The sequence below is a fragment of the Bremia lactucae genome, linkage group LG10 (genome assembly GCF_004359215.1).
Source record: "Bremia lactucae strain SF5 linkage group LG10, whole genome shotgun sequence".
Lineage (NCBI taxonomy): Eukaryota > Oomycota > Peronosporomycetes > Peronosporales > Peronosporaceae > Bremia > Bremia lactucae.
The window spans coordinates 2,035,042-2,050,052 of record NC_090619.1 but is presented as its reverse complement, the minus strand read 5'-3'; the positions used below and the strand labels follow the sequence as shown (position 1 = coordinate 2,050,052).

The 15,011-nt window shown below is 44.8% G+C and overlaps 3 protein-coding genes across 3 annotated transcripts; 1 reads left to right on the top strand and 2 right to left on the bottom strand.

Annotated features, from left to right (window-relative positions):
• Positions 1 to 302: 302 nt before the first annotated feature.
• On the bottom strand, positions 303 to 3,923 carry CCR75_008558 (uncharacterized protein; the record flags this gene model as incomplete). The annotated part of the gene is made up of 11 exons (XM_067966610.1): positions 3,773 to 3,923; positions 3,570 to 3,709; positions 3,344 to 3,518; positions 3,201 to 3,276; positions 2,961 to 3,142; positions 2,735 to 2,899; positions 2,424 to 2,675; positions 2,278 to 2,357; positions 2,092 to 2,198; positions 1,795 to 2,033; positions 303 to 1,724 (listed from the first exon to the last, which is right to left on the bottom strand). The coding sequence occupies exons 1-11, from the start codon at positions 3,908 to 3,910 to the stop codon at positions 303 to 305; spliced, it is 2,976 nt and encodes a 991-aa protein (XP_067814694.1). The 5' UTR covers positions 3,911 to 3,923.
• A 126-nt stretch (positions 3,924 to 4,049) lies between these two features.
• CCR75_008559 (uncharacterized protein) lies at positions 4,050 to 6,828 on the top strand (the record flags this gene model as incomplete). The annotated part of the gene is made up of 3 exons (XM_067966611.1): positions 4,050 to 4,181; positions 4,270 to 4,372; positions 4,448 to 6,828. 3 exons carry the CDS (start codon positions 4,050 to 4,052, stop codon positions 5,626 to 5,628), a joined length of 1,416 nt encoding a protein of 471 aa, XP_067814693.1. The 3' UTR covers positions 5,629 to 6,828.
• CCR75_008560 (uncharacterized protein) lies at positions 6,784 to 14,103 on the bottom strand (the record flags this gene model as incomplete). Its single annotated transcript, XM_067966612.1, has 6 exons — positions 6,784 to 8,050; positions 8,114 to 8,182; positions 8,256 to 11,681; positions 11,748 to 11,858; positions 11,923 to 13,512; positions 13,609 to 14,103. 6 exons carry the CDS (start codon positions 14,101 to 14,103, stop codon positions 6,842 to 6,844), a joined length of 6,900 nt encoding a protein of 2,299 aa, XP_067814422.1. The 3' UTR covers positions 6,784 to 6,841.
• Positions 14,104 to 15,011: the final 908 nt, after the last annotated feature.

The following is a 15,011-nucleotide window of genomic DNA, read 5'->3' as shown; positions in this document are numbered from 1 at the left end:
TAACAAACTTTCATAAAGCCAATTGAATGGGTTGACTGAGCCCATCAAACAAAATTGTAAGTCCAAGAACGTCACCTTTTTTGGATAAAATTGTCGTGATGTTTGCCTTGTGTAAAGTACATAAGCATTTGGAGGAGAACTATTAAGCATAGAGGATCATAAAGAGCTGTAGAGAACCCTTCCAAGAAGATACATATACAATAGCACAAAATAGCTGTACCAGCACTGTGCTAGCTGCTGGAAGGGCGTCGCTATACCAAAATCGGGGTGTCGCTATACCGACGGCCATAGATTATGTACTATTATAAATTAAACATGTCAATCTCCTCAGTCGCATCTTCGAATCGAGCGCAACTCGATTCGATTGCTGTGGTCTTTGATCTCACGCGTCGTGTACGGTAACCAAACACCTGAGCGTCAGGTTTCCACCCAAATTGAATAACCGTTGCTGTGAGATTATCAACACTCCCTTTCTTGTAAGCGGCCTTGACAATAGCGTCAGCGGCGGCTTTTGCGTCATTAAAGTGCGGCAATGCAATGTCCACCACCTCTTGCTCACTTAGTACGTCCCAGATGCCATCACACGCTAAAACAAGGAACAAATCTTGATCTTGGACGACTACACGTGTAATTTCTGGCTCAGGTGACACGAGCCGAGTCGGGGTCTTTAACGAACGGTCTCCAAACGCACGTGACACGGCTAAATACGTCGAAGTCTCATGCTCTAACGCCAAGCCTGCACCCGCGGCAGAATACACGCGTGCGATGCCTGCAATTTTACCAACAAACCCACCAGCTTTTTCAATTCTTTTTTGTTCATCAGGACGATTGGGTTTGTGGTCGCTGGTCAGTGCAATACCTTGACCACCCCGACACATGACAGCACGGCAGTCACCTACGTTCACAAGATACAAAAGCAAACCATCCATTAATTGCTTACAACGAGTGGCTCTTCCTCTCGTGTTGTCTGCGAAGCAGACGGTGTCGGCGACAAACCAAGCCAAAAGAGCAGTAGATCCATCTTGCGATGGATTCTTTTGCAGCAATTGCATATCCATTCGTTCAAACGCCTCCACAAATGATTTTACAAAATGACCATGGTGGGTTCCGACCCATTGCATTCGCTCTTGGTGACGCACTGCTTCAACCGTGTCAATTTGAGCAACTTCATGGTCGATTTGTGCAATGGCCTCGGTAAGGTGGTCGAGAAGATTTTGCAAGTTATCCGGTGAATGCGTCGACTCGAGATTCTTTAGAGTCTCAAGCTCTGCAAGCTGCTGACGAAGCAGTACCAAATGTTCAATAAGTGCTTTTTTACGATCGCTTTCTTGGTTTGATTGGTCGTGAGATTGCTCTAAGAAAGTCAGTGCATTATTACCAATGTTTTGACGTATGACACTTGCGACAGTTTTGATAAGGTGGCGTGCTAAATACTCAGCGGAAAAAGTACCACCGTGACCATCAAAGATAGCAAAGACAGGTCCTGGAAACCACTTAACAGATGTTACATGACGATCTTCATTCCTCGTTTTCATTCCAGCCCAAGACTCGGTTGCAAACCGTAACCCAGGGATCATAAAACGTTCATGCTTTTCCAGCTCCGACGACTTGACAGGATCAATGGTATTATGAGCATTTGACATGCCCGTCACGATTTCGGTCATGTCTTGCGCAACATGTTCTTCGTCGCGTATCTTCCGCTTTGACAAAATGGGCCGTTTTATCTGTTCCAATTATCTGCACTATTAGATCGCATCAGTCAAGTGATATGGTATAAGGCATCAAGTATTCAACCGAGTGGAATTGAAGTGTAGATATTTTGGACGAAGCGTTCGTTTGGCCACGATCAATGTCGCACAACAAGGGACATATACTAAGGTAACAGAGATGTTTTAACACAACGAGAGGCTTGAGTTGACGGCAGACGCACATGGAGCTGGGATGAGTACTTGGCCATTGAATCCACAGCTTTTCAACAGCAACGAGAGCACAATCGTGGATCACAAGTACACAAATCGCATCGTATCCACCCGCTGCCAGGTTAGTTAATAAGCGTACATACATTAAAAAAAACAAGCAAGCTGGCCATACCTCCCGGAACGCCAGCAAAAAGAACACCAGGGATCGTCAAGGTTGCATCGAGAATAGCAGTTTGCTCTTGTGGCTCGATAGGGACTCCAGCTAAAATTCCCATTTCGCTACAATTCAAGACAAACGAATAGCATGTCATTTGAGTCTGCAAAATTTTACAAAAAGCTTTTTCAATCAGAGTCAGACCGCATAAGGTCTCGAGAATGAGAAAATGCTTGACTAAGTCTCGACAATATAGCTCCAATCGTGGCATCAATGGTATTCCACTTCATACAAAAAGTAATAACGGTTTAGAGAAGAATTGACAAGGTAAAAGCGACCAGAATGTTTACCTGCTCACGGCTATGACTAGCCAATTCTTTCCAATTAACATGAGTATTATAATCTGCTTCAAGGTCACAGATTTTTGCAAACCCTTGCTCAATTTCAACATTACAGCAGTGGATTGCATCCATCATGCGTTTTGCCTTTACAGGCTCCTTTTCTTGCCACTTCGTCATTTCCTGAGCCATTGACACTGACGTAGAACCAGATGATACGTCGCCCATCAGCAAGTGAAACGATGAAGGTATTCGCAAAGGTTTCTACCATCAAGACAACCTTATCAATAATAGTTTTCACTCAAAATTACTGGCAATAGTACCACACGATTGCACGTATTCCACTGCGTATGTGCTGTAATACAACGTGCAATTTGCTCTGGGTGAAGCGCTTTCTCCGATGTACATGTCTTTAAAAGAGACGGAGAGAACCGAGTATATTGTTGCGAACCGAAACATGCCGCGGAAATATCGAATCCACTTCCAATCTGCACATATGTTAATAAAGAATTAATAAACGACTTCATACACAATCCATTCGAAGCGTACTTTGCGTTGAACGTAGCAATGGCATAATTGGGCAAGATTGTGTACAATTTCGAGGTACTGCTTATTTTTAGTTAATTGCATCTTGGGAACAAAAAATGCAACGAGAGATGCGACGAGCGACGTCACGAGAGCTGCAGAGCTTCCCATGCCTGTTTTTACAGCAACTTTCTTGTATCCACACTCTAACCACGTCGAGTTAAACACATTAGATTTACACGCTCGTGCAATTATTGGTCGTACTATGTATTGTAGGGGGTGCGAATGCCTCCAGAGACTTCACGTTGGCGCGACAAAGTGACAATTTGGCATCTTGCAGCTAATAAAAAAGTTAATTGCGCGTCAACAACATTTACAATACTAAATATTTCTCTTGATCTGATTACCCGCTGTGCTTGCGAATAAAAATCATTATCACCCCGAAGCGTAACATAAACGCCAGCTTTTGAATTTTGAAGTTGTCGAAACGTATCATTAATCTTAAGTGCCTGTAACCCGGCAATACCATTCACAGCACACATGATTGTCTCCTCAATATATGGGTTACGATCCGATTCGTTCCTACAAAAAATGTGAGCTATTTTCAAACAACCATCTTCAATTTTTCGTCACCTTAGTCGGAACTGAAAGCATCCATTGTCCATCTTTTCGATGCGGCCGTCAATGCATTGGTTGAACTGCTTGCTTTGAACTATAAGCGAAAAACAAAGACGCCCGTTTTTCGCTTCGTTTGCTTTATTTACGCTTAAAATCTACAAAAGACAGCGTAAATCTCTGTGCTTGCTTAATCAGGTATACATTCACAGACAACGCACTTTCATCTCCACTTGGGAGTAGAATCTCGTAGTGCACGATAGCACTAGCCCCGAGTATTGTTCTTTTAATACTAAATATCCTCCCACAAGCAGCACTTTTCCAGGAGCTGACACGCACGTGGGCTGAAGACTCGCCATGATTGCCAGCACTTAACCACAGTATCTGCGTTACTAAGTACTAGGGTAGGTTTTCCCATCACATTGGCTGTTTTTGAAATAAAATGTGTTGATTGGCTCGGACACTGATGAAATTTTGAGCCCTCATATTTTACGCAAAATGGCGGCACCGTACGTGACTCCGTCCGCTGTCTCCAGCGCTCAGCCACGCGACCACGTGCTCTACTCGTCTTATGCGTCCACTACGGATCATACTAATACAATTCAACAGCAGCAAGCCACTACGGAGCTGGTGCGCTTGCGAATCTGTAGCCCAATCTATTCGTGGATTATCTAATCGTCTGCCTACGCTATTTTATGAAAATTATTTATGACCTTAGACACGATTGCCAGGGCACGTAAATTCACAACATGAAATTAAAGAAATGCTTGAAAAAAATGAGGCAGCTTTAAAGAGCTGGAGCACGCTTCACAAGCACCAACGTACGTCATTGACCTAAAGACTTATCGTGTCTATTTTTTTCGCTTATCTGTAATGGTATTGTGCAATCATGGTAGCAACAAAAACAAGTCTAACAGAGCATAAAGAATGGGTACGGAAGTGTTTAATTTTTCGAAAAGAAGTCGGAACGAGACTCGAGGTACTAGCTTCACTGGCAGACAAGCAAATTGCTCAAGAAGACGATACAAAAGAGGAACATCAAACATCTTCTACTACATCCAGTGCAAATCAAGGCGAAATACAAACAAATCTATTGCTATCAACTACTCTGAGCGCTCACCAATCAACAGTGGTAATGTCCCAATCGATGTACATGACACCACAGGTCCCGACACTTGTAAGCACGAATCCAATGGCCATGACCACAGCCGATGCAATCGAATCCATGAATATGCTACACATGGCAGCACCTACGCTGTTTCCAGAACCTCCTTCGCCTACCGTTGATTTTACTTCGACGAGTTTAAATATGTTTTTGCCAACAGGACCTATGAACCTCATGCAGGCATGCAATAGCTTTAATCCCAGCACTTCAATACCTGGCGATTCAACATCCAACTATGTCATAAGCTCGGAAATGCCAACTTTCACACCTGACGCGTACATGGCCTCTTCGAGTAGCTCCTTGAATTCATCGACTTCGTTTATGAGTGAACCGAATTTTATAATGAATTGTGGGTTGACTACTGCATCCGAGCCTCACTATATGCGTTTGTCAATGCCCATGAATCCAACGCATTCTGAAAGTGGGAATTTGTATGTCAATACTAATTACGGGATTGTGTCAGCTTCAAACAACGTGGATTGTGAAAATAGTACGACCAACGTTGGAATGGATTCTATCATGACGCCACTTGGATTCAACTCCGATGGAAGCTTTGAAACGCAAGGATTTCTAATCGGTAATATGCCCAACTTGTCGACGCATCAACGGCAAATGATGGGCTTGATGAATGGAGGCAATTACGGAGCACAAGGAGCACCGCTGATGCCAAATAGTTTTGGATATGGAGGAATGCCACCGTCCTCAAATATGATGCTTGAGTCATTGCCGACATCAGCCTTTCAGCCCCCGTCGTATCCGTATCAACAAACCCACCAGCTCGCTCACCATCCTCACCTCCAGGAAACAGGGCTGGGATTTATAAACATGACACCAGATTTAGCCATGTATGGGGACACGAATGTTAATATATTTGAAGGGCTGACAGATGATGCATTCTTTCCAATGCAATGACCAAAATCTTGTCAATTTTATTTGCAAAATTCCCCTCCTGTCGGTGCGCTTAATGCGTTTGCCAACGTTAACATCATCATCGTCTCGACAGAGCAAGCGATTAAGCACTTTCGCGTGTGCAGAGGCTTGTAGACGTTAAAGAATTGTTGGCGGTGAATTCTCCAGATAAGTGACGCGATCACATCTGTACAGATACAGCAGCACGAAATTTTGGCATGAATCGTGAATCATGGCATACGTATCGAATTCAAAATACTCCTTGTGAGTTTGAAGAAAGGCATTGACAACTGTTAAGGCCTTCATTCGATGCTAGCGGTCGCACTGACCTGTCAGTTTCGCTCAAAACACTTTTGAAACGGAAAGCCACGGTCCGCTTCATTTTAAAATCCTGAAAATTTTAATGAAAATTCGCATCTTTCTTGTCAGCTCCACCCTCAGTGCTGCTCCCCATGCTGCTGGATTCTCTCATCCAAGAACTGTTTTCGCTACATAAATGGCTTGTTTTGGCCGAACTCTTGAAAGATTTACAAGCTCAAGCGTTGGCATATCAAGCGATTGGAATCAAACTGAATCAGCATATAAAAGTATAATACTATGCAGCAAGTAAAAATTTAAGCCTTTGCTCCGGAACAATCGTACTGCTATTAAACAGTATCCAGCGATTTATATCTAAGCCTGAAAAAATGTCAGTTTTAATGACGAGCTCGTGCTCTAAGATGACTCCGTAAAGGACGATGTCGTGCAAGTGTTTGGCAAGTACGCTGAGCTCATGTCGTCCGCAAGGCATCTCGATACCACGTCGTGTTACTAACATTAAATTCCTTGAATTTCACATCGAGGCTGTGGACGATGCTCAAGCATTTCGATACTTATTGTGACCAATACAAGATCGTTGCCTCGGTCGGAGATATGCAATGTCAGTTTTCGCTCACGCATGGCATGCATCGTACTGACGTACCACTGATGGATCTATAAGATCTTACAAATCAAGCGTATGGAATTCGTCTTGTGAATACAAGAAATGTGCATTGTAGGTGGCAATTGTCGACTCCTTTGCATTTACATATAGGACAAACGTTATGCCGATGCTGACTTGCCGCCACATTTCACCTTACGTGGTTAGCTAATATTACAAAATAATACCAGATAGCGCCGTAGTAAAGTAACGCTGGTCGTATTTATTGTTGTAGGACAATGCAATCTACTTCAAAACCTATAGATACGACAAGTTGATCGTATACTGAGGATCGCGCTGATTGCGCTGGCGCGATACTTCAGTAAATATGCGATGATTTAGCCACAACGATTCTAAATTTCGGTATCGAGTCATGTCGAGTCGAAGTGGGCGGCCCCGCTGCAATCCCACATCTTCTTCACCATGCGAGTCGACGTACGGGCTTGGAAAATATGCCGCCATGTTGCCGCCTACAATTGCAATGCGACATTGCTCCAGCAACAGAATGATACCAACACCACCCCCACACTCAGCAGCGTGGCGAGTGCATTCCCCCACTGGTGGTCCATGAGGCATAAATGCCCGTGTGCAACACGAATCTCCACAACAAAGGTACTCGCCACAAATTAAGCAAAGCCCTGGATCACAAGGTGCTTTTTCACATCGTGTGCACTTGTGGCCGGCCATTTGACTGTACAGCTCGTCGTACTGAGTCGGCAAGTCAATCAGACGCGGCTGATTAGGAACTTTACGTAGGATAAACATACTTGCAACATAAGCTTCGCTGCATCCTTCTGTGTGCTCGCACTTCTCACCACCCGTGGAACTTCCTAAGAAATTCTTGCTGAGTATGCGATCCATACACCAATGCCAAAGTTGATTGAACGTTGTGTCTGAACTACGAGCAATATCCAGTATTGTAGGAATATGAATTGATTTGCTAGCAAACACGCGAATGTTCGAATTCACCAGGCAGCGCCAGAAAAGCTTCATACGCCGGACAAATGAAGCATTAGATGCTAAAATGTGCTGGAGTCGTGACTGAACATTCAATACTGTTGTCAAAGGTTTCAGTTTCTCGGTCGAGTACGCTTCAGCCATTCGTTCCAAAAGCTGAAGTGCAGCATAGACCTCAGACTCCATACCATCAGAAGTTTCGATTTGTTTCTTCAGCTGCTGTACGGATGGGTTTGTTAACGTAGCAGAACTTATTTTACGACCACTTCTCGTAAGGCGATGGGCCGACGCCAGTGCGTTTGCAACTTTTGCTGCTGTGGGATTTGATTTCTCACTTTCACTATCAGCGACAAGCGAGTGTTTGTCTTGATACAGCGATGTTCTCTCCAATTCAGTTGGCTCAAAGAACTCGGCATGAAGATGCTGCAGCAAGTCCGCAGCAGTGAATACTGGTATAAATTGCCAAACTGTATCAAGTTCGTCCGCAATTACACTGGAGACAACAAAAGCCTATAGTAAAATATGATATTAGTAACATCGACACCACTACTCAAAATAATATGATCAGCTAACCGTGAACGTATCTGCTACTAAGAGGCCCAAAATAGTGCCACGAAGACAAGCGTCGATTGACCCCAAAACCTTGTAACGAAAGCAACACCAATAAGCACGAAAGGAGTACTCAGCACCAATCAAAACTATCCTTACTCCTCACCTTTGTAAACTTTCGAAATTCGCGTTTGGTCTCAGTATTGATCGGACAGCAGCGTTTTGCGGTCTCCCAAATTACTTTGGCATCGGAACAATGTTCCAGCAAGGAACAAGTCCACCGACAAAATTTTGTCACACATGTCAAAGATTCTAGCTCCTTTTCTAGAGACAGAGGACACTGGTCTATGAGTGGATCAAACATTGCGTCAGTCCCAGAGACCTTCCGGTATTCATCTTCCGCCACAGTAAGAAACGATGCCAATGTATATGCGCACGCTGCCCACAAGAAAGGTGCCCCTTTTTCTAAGCTCCCATGGGGCTCCCAAAGCGTATCTTCAAAATAATCCCGCCACATATCGTGCTCTGTTTCAATTTCATCGTCTTCAAAACCCCCATCACGTCCAAGCACCGAGCGGTACCACCCGGGAATCGACAACTGATCTTGTAAAATCTTGTCCCAAGCAGAAACTACATCTTGCTCAGCTCTTGACACGAAGCGCTTTTGCTCCCGCTCATCGTCCTTTAGTATTGAAACTCGAGGCTCCGATGTCGGTATCAGGAAATTACTCAACGTTTTGCATAACGGGCACAGAAACTGCGTCATCGCTGAATCCGGATCAATCGCCTGCACGCCATCAAATTCTTCACCGCGCATTGCCTTGTCATGCAGCGACGTGATATAGCGTTCGAGACAATTGATATGTACTGCATGCTGACAGGTGCGAACATGCAGCCCACACGGAGTAAGATACAGCTTGGCACTTTCGTGAGTTCGTCCAAATCCGGGCGGCATACGCTCTAGACGAAAGCGCGTTGAGGAATCATCATTGCCGTCATCATCGCTGTCATACATTGATCCTCCGTGACCACGAATAGCGCCATTCCTCGCCCCGACCAGTTCACGACCACCCAATCGACGGGGCTCTACGCGGTTATCGCGCAAGTCTAAACTCACCGCCCCACGCATATCCATTGGAAAAAGTTGTTGGTCTTCTCGAAGGTCGAGCACGCCTTCAAGAACATCCATCTCTTCATCCGTCTGTATCGGCTCGCCTTCTAACATTGAAATGCCAAAACGCATTCGGTCAGCATTCGGATTACGAGTTGCTGGAGAAGGAGGACTATTTCGCGCCGTATTGTTGCGAGTAAGTTGATCCTCTAGCGAGCCATCCATGTACCATTCCGGAAATGAAGTCGCGAAGGCACGCAAAGTAGGTGACGTGGCGGTATCACTATCGGACGAGGTCAAGCAACCACCACCTGAACACAATTCCATCTTCTCAATCACCTTTTTCACATGATCACGAACTTTTCTGCCTTCAGAGCCAAGAGCTTCGTTAGCCTCTGGTCGAAACTCTGGGGCTAGCACCGTAGACTGATGAACGTAGGCTGCCATTCCTATTTGACCTTGAGCCGAGTTGTCATGACAAAGGATACAATAGTAGCAGCGCTCATTCGCCTTTTTCTGATGCTTCGTATTAGTCTTTCCAAGCGCTTCGATCTTGCGCTTACCTAAATTTGATTGTGTGGCTTCAACTAACCCTACATCATCCTTCTTCTGGTCTTCCTCTGTTTCCTCGGAGTCAACCATCGCCTGAAATGCAGCCTGTCGAGTAGCAATCGAAGCCATCGCTCTCTTTCTCGCTTCCATTTTGCGCTGCTCCAACGTTGTAGACGGAGGTTTGGTCGCATTTCGTTTATCAGCACTAGAACTAGCAGTCGACGCTAACGCTGGCGCTTCGGCCTTAAGCTTTTTGGACTTTGAGTCTTTCGCTAATTGCTCCAACATTTTTCTGCACGTAGGTGATTCTGTCGAAATCTTCCAAATAAGCCACTCAACCGTACCAGTTTGTTCGCTATCAAGTAGATTGGTAGCTTGGTCAAGCAATTGATTTAAAAGATTAAGCACCGAAATTTTGGAGGTGGTCACATTCGCTTTGCCAAGGCGAGCCCAAAAGCGACGATCGGAAGCATACGATGCCGTGTGGACACCATGCACCAGTAAGTGCAAACACGTCGATATGACAGCATCAGAGACAGTGTTATCCGAAAGAGATGCAGGCGCCGGCACTGTGTCGGCTGAAGAAAGTATCTTCCAAAGTATAACATGCACAATCACCACCGTACTTTCACACGTCAGAATTGCTTGGGCTGGTCGAAAAAAAGCAACGGGAGGCTTAGCAGGTTTCAGCGGTTGCTTTGGGGGAGCAACAGGCGTGTTTTTCTTCGCTTTCAAACGACAAGCGTTGCGATACGTTGTCCAACGATCACGTGCTAGCTCGTGTGCTTCACGATTGAGATGTAAAAAATATGGGTTGTAATCTTGCAGCAGACCTTCCTTTAATTCATATCGACCAGGTTCGAGTCCCGACGGCGGCAAAAAAGTGGCCACATCAGCTAGTACACTTTCCAGCCGCGCTGCCGGAATATCATCTTGGCCAGAAGGTAGAATGGCAAGATCAAATAGCTTACTAAAGCACTGGGGCTTCGTGCATAATTGCTGCAACATCTCTTCCGCCAAAAATTCATCGTCATAAGCTGACCCCATTGCGCTGGGAAGACTTGTGCCAAGTACAATCACAAGTCGCAGAAACTCCTCTAGCATTTGAAGACGTTGTTGTGCATCAATTCCTTCTCCGAGTCGTGCATATCCATACAGCGTTATTGCGTTCTCCAGCTCTGCAACATTGGATCCGTTCGAGAGCAAAAAATAGCTACCTAGTTGGAATTTATCAACCATTCGTGCCAAGAGGGCATCAGGCCCAGTCATGAGGACACCGAGTTGCAGCATAAATGTGTCGGCATCCCGATAGTGAATGCAATATGGCAATGCTGAGTAATTGTATAATTGTGCCAGCATGTTTTCGTCTCCATTTCGACGCCACAAGTTTGAGTGAATTTGCGATGCCATCACTAAACAGCGAAGAGGCATTTCAAGAAGTTCCCACTGCATATCAACGGGTAATTTGTCGAACCCAAAGACCCGCAATAGGCCATCCGTCGGAATGGAGTTTCCTAGACCTGACTGACTAAAGCAGATATGCCGCACAGCTGCCGTCAGGAAGCGATGCAAAGGAATATGCAGCGATGTCGGCTGAGACGCTACGTTAAAGTCGTAAGCCAACATTCCTTTTTCTCGGCTGATACTCCTTTTAGTCATCGATAAAAGTTTTATAATTGGAACTAGCGTCTTTTTTATCACCTTGCTATTGAGATGAGTTGATGACAAAAGAGTCGTTTCAATAATTGGGCGAAATATCTCGGCTATCTTTGACTCCGGTGATTCGCAACTAGACAAATTCAGTCCATTCCATGAAATAGCGAATAGCGAGTGGGCGCGAATTCCGAGATTAAACATTGACAGCCAGCTGTCGGACTCGTATTCTATGTGATTTTGATGTATTCCTCTCCGCACCTGTGGATCGCCTCCCTAGGAGCAAGCGATACTTCATGTTAAGACATCCGTCTAACTAAAAAGGGACAAAGAGCAAAATACCTGTAGTATGTTCAGACAAGACAGCCAGATCTTCAGGTTGTCTACATAACACACGAGTTCACTTGACAAAGTGCCAATATTGAACACGAATTCCAAATTTTCCACGCAATGCTGAAGTATTAAGAAATGCATACTCGATAAGCATTCAGCCGACCTCTAATATACTTAAACTTACCTTGTACTTCTGACTACTAAGAGCAGGGTGATCAGCGTTCAATGCTCCTCCATTCTTATCGACGGCCGAGTGAAAAACCGTGTAGAGAGCGCGTAGCAATTCACGTATTAACTCCAATTGCCCAGGATGCATTAATGATTCCTTCTTTGTATATTTTTGGATCAGATGAGGCACCGTTAAAAATTGTACGGCGAAATCGAAAATGGAGTCACTAGAATTGCCTAAGCCACGCAGAAACATGTTGGTCATGGAAGCGTACGATCGTAAATAGGCCTCTAGCATGCTAGCACGAAACTGGATATCGACTAGATGCTCTCGCAACAGTGAGTGAGAGGATTCCACAGCGTTTTTCCGAAGAGTAGCGTCGTATTGCATCAGTAGTGTCAGAGCTGACGAGCTAGTACAAGAATCGATTGCTGAATCCGAATCGAAATACTTTGCTACCACAATGTCGAAACTTTTTCGAATATTCTCGTGGCGGCGGAACGACGGGCTCAACGACACGGCTTTAACAAATTCATCAATAAATATGTTTTTGCAATAAGGGCGATTCTTCCCTGCGAGAAAGCCGGTAAATGCCACTGTAGCTGTTTTTCCTTCAGCACAAAAATCAAAACGCTTTTGTTGACTGAGCTCTTGATCACGTGCTAAAGCATAAAGGTCCTTATCTCCTGGCATTAATGCATTAAGCGCTTCCCAAGCATGATTGTTTAATCGTAGCTTCAGTTCTTTGATATATTCCTCAATCGTTTTGCCTTTAGGCAAAGTGCTGGAAAGCGAATTAAATCCTGTAATAGCAAGCGATCGCTGTTTCCAGAGCGCTTCCATTACAAGCTTACTAAGACCATCTGAAGCGATGCTTATAGACTTCAACCACTCCAAAAGAGCAGGTATTCCAACCATTTGCCTGTCCCACCAGATTGGCGCAACAGACACATTTAAAGACCGGCGCACCAAGTTTCCAACAATTTCTGGACACAGCAGCAGTGGCTTCTTTAAGATGATCGCATCGCCTTGGCTATCAACTTTACTAACTGTTGCACGTGCTTCTGATTTTGACATTCCCAACACTACATATAGATGATTTACCACTTCGTTAAGCGAGTGAACGTCATCATTATGCAGCCGAATTCCAAAAAGTGCTCCAGTTTGCGCGTCTTCGTCAGGGCTGGATGTTTCAAGTGAAACTTCCTTTGTCTGGGCCTCCAATCTGCCGCCTGGTCCAGTAGCTTTTGATGTAGGCTCAGCGGAAAGCTGCGCCAATTGTCTCGTAAACTCTATTGATTCAGGCAAAGGAATTGCGCTACTTACATCAGAGCCTGCTTCTGTGCTCGGCGCAATAGCTTCGTCCCTGTTACATGGGATTGAAAGCAAGGAAGGCGGGATGTTTTTCGTAAATAGTTCAAAAGCTTCAGCAAGTTCAAGCCCATAGTCCATGCCTAGCAATACTTTATAAATATGTTCCACTACTGCGTCGATCACTACGGGTGCTGTCTGTCCAAGTTGCTTCGGCAATCGATTTTTTATTATCCCAGATTTAGATGCAATCGCGCCTTTATGTTTTACACAAAATCCACTCTGTTTCCACGCCTGTACAATAATAATTTGGAATTGCGATTAGCATCAATTCACGATTAAAATTATAGAGCATACAAATGATCACATTGCATCACACCGATAACGTACATGAACGTCTCCACAATCACAAGAGCTGCCTGCGGTCGTCCGCTGAAAATACACGTCGTGGCCTGCGTGATTGCTGTGCGTAAAACAATGTTTGCACATGACACACGTCGTATCCAGTTGGCAGTTGCGACAGCTGTAGGCAATTTCGTCAGCCGAAAAGATGGCACCGCACACGCGCTTGCGTTCCGTGCGAGGAAGCTTGGCCAGAATTTGCTCAGGTAAGAGTGACTTTTCTTTGCCGCGGCCACAAAGCACCGTTAGCAGTGCGTTGCAAATGCTGCCAATTGAACGTCCTGAGGCCTCCGTGACGCCGCGTGCTAGATTCGTCTGTATGGCGAATCGCAAAAACGCTAGAAATGTATCCTCGCGGCTGCGGGTGATATCCTCCTGTGGTGTGGGATGCTTAAATTTCGTTTTCTTGGAGTTAGTTATCTTGGCCTTGGTTGCCTTAAGCTTCGCTGTGACCTTGGCTTTCTTTCCTCGGATTGCCACCATCACTCCCACAAATAATTACGAACTGAAGAAATTGACAGATTTGTTACACGAGCTGTACCGTAAAGGACAGAATACTAGCCGACTTCGCTGGACCACAGCAAAAGGTCGTTTAAGTGCGAATTAGTTGGTCGACGAGGAGTGGCGCAAAAAAGGTGGCTAGTTGTGGCTAAAAGAGGTCAATTCAAGCAAACGTGAGATATTTACGTCTTCAATTTTGAAGCTGCAGATGTAACGGGGCACCTTTCACTAGTACTGATTAGTACTAGTTAACCTTACACTGGTTACAGTGTATGTAGCGGAGCTACCTCGCTCCTAAAGTCAGAGGAAGACTTTCAGACTCAGAGTCACTTAGTTCTATTGAACTAATGGGTTCAACAACTCAGGGAGTCGTACAAGCTATTAAAGCTTAAAGAATCCTAGTTCAAGGGATTCAGGGGTTTGTCGAACCAAGTGGCAACTAATGCTCAAGAGGATATACCTTAGAAAGGCTTCTATCTCTTACAGATCAATGCGCAAGCCTTAGGAAGGCACTTAACGCTTTAAGATCAAAAGGGGAACTGAACTTAATTTAATTATTTAAATCTAATAACCTTACCCTAGCTAATTAAAAATAGATTTCGGCCGCCAGATTTATATCTGGCGGCGACCATATTTGTTACCGATACTAAATGGGATTTAAGTAACTAACTATTTCAAAATTAAATAAAAGGGTATTTTATCTATAAAGTAAATGTACCACAACGACGGTTCTCCAACCGATGTGTGCACCGTTACACCCCCCCCCATCAGACTGTTGACACCCGGTGACAACCTTCCCTTCATTTCCTCTTTGAGGTGGAACCGAAACAGCTAACCGTTCGGTTGTGTTTGTCTTCCCTTTGTCTCATGACAATCAAGCGTGAGTCACA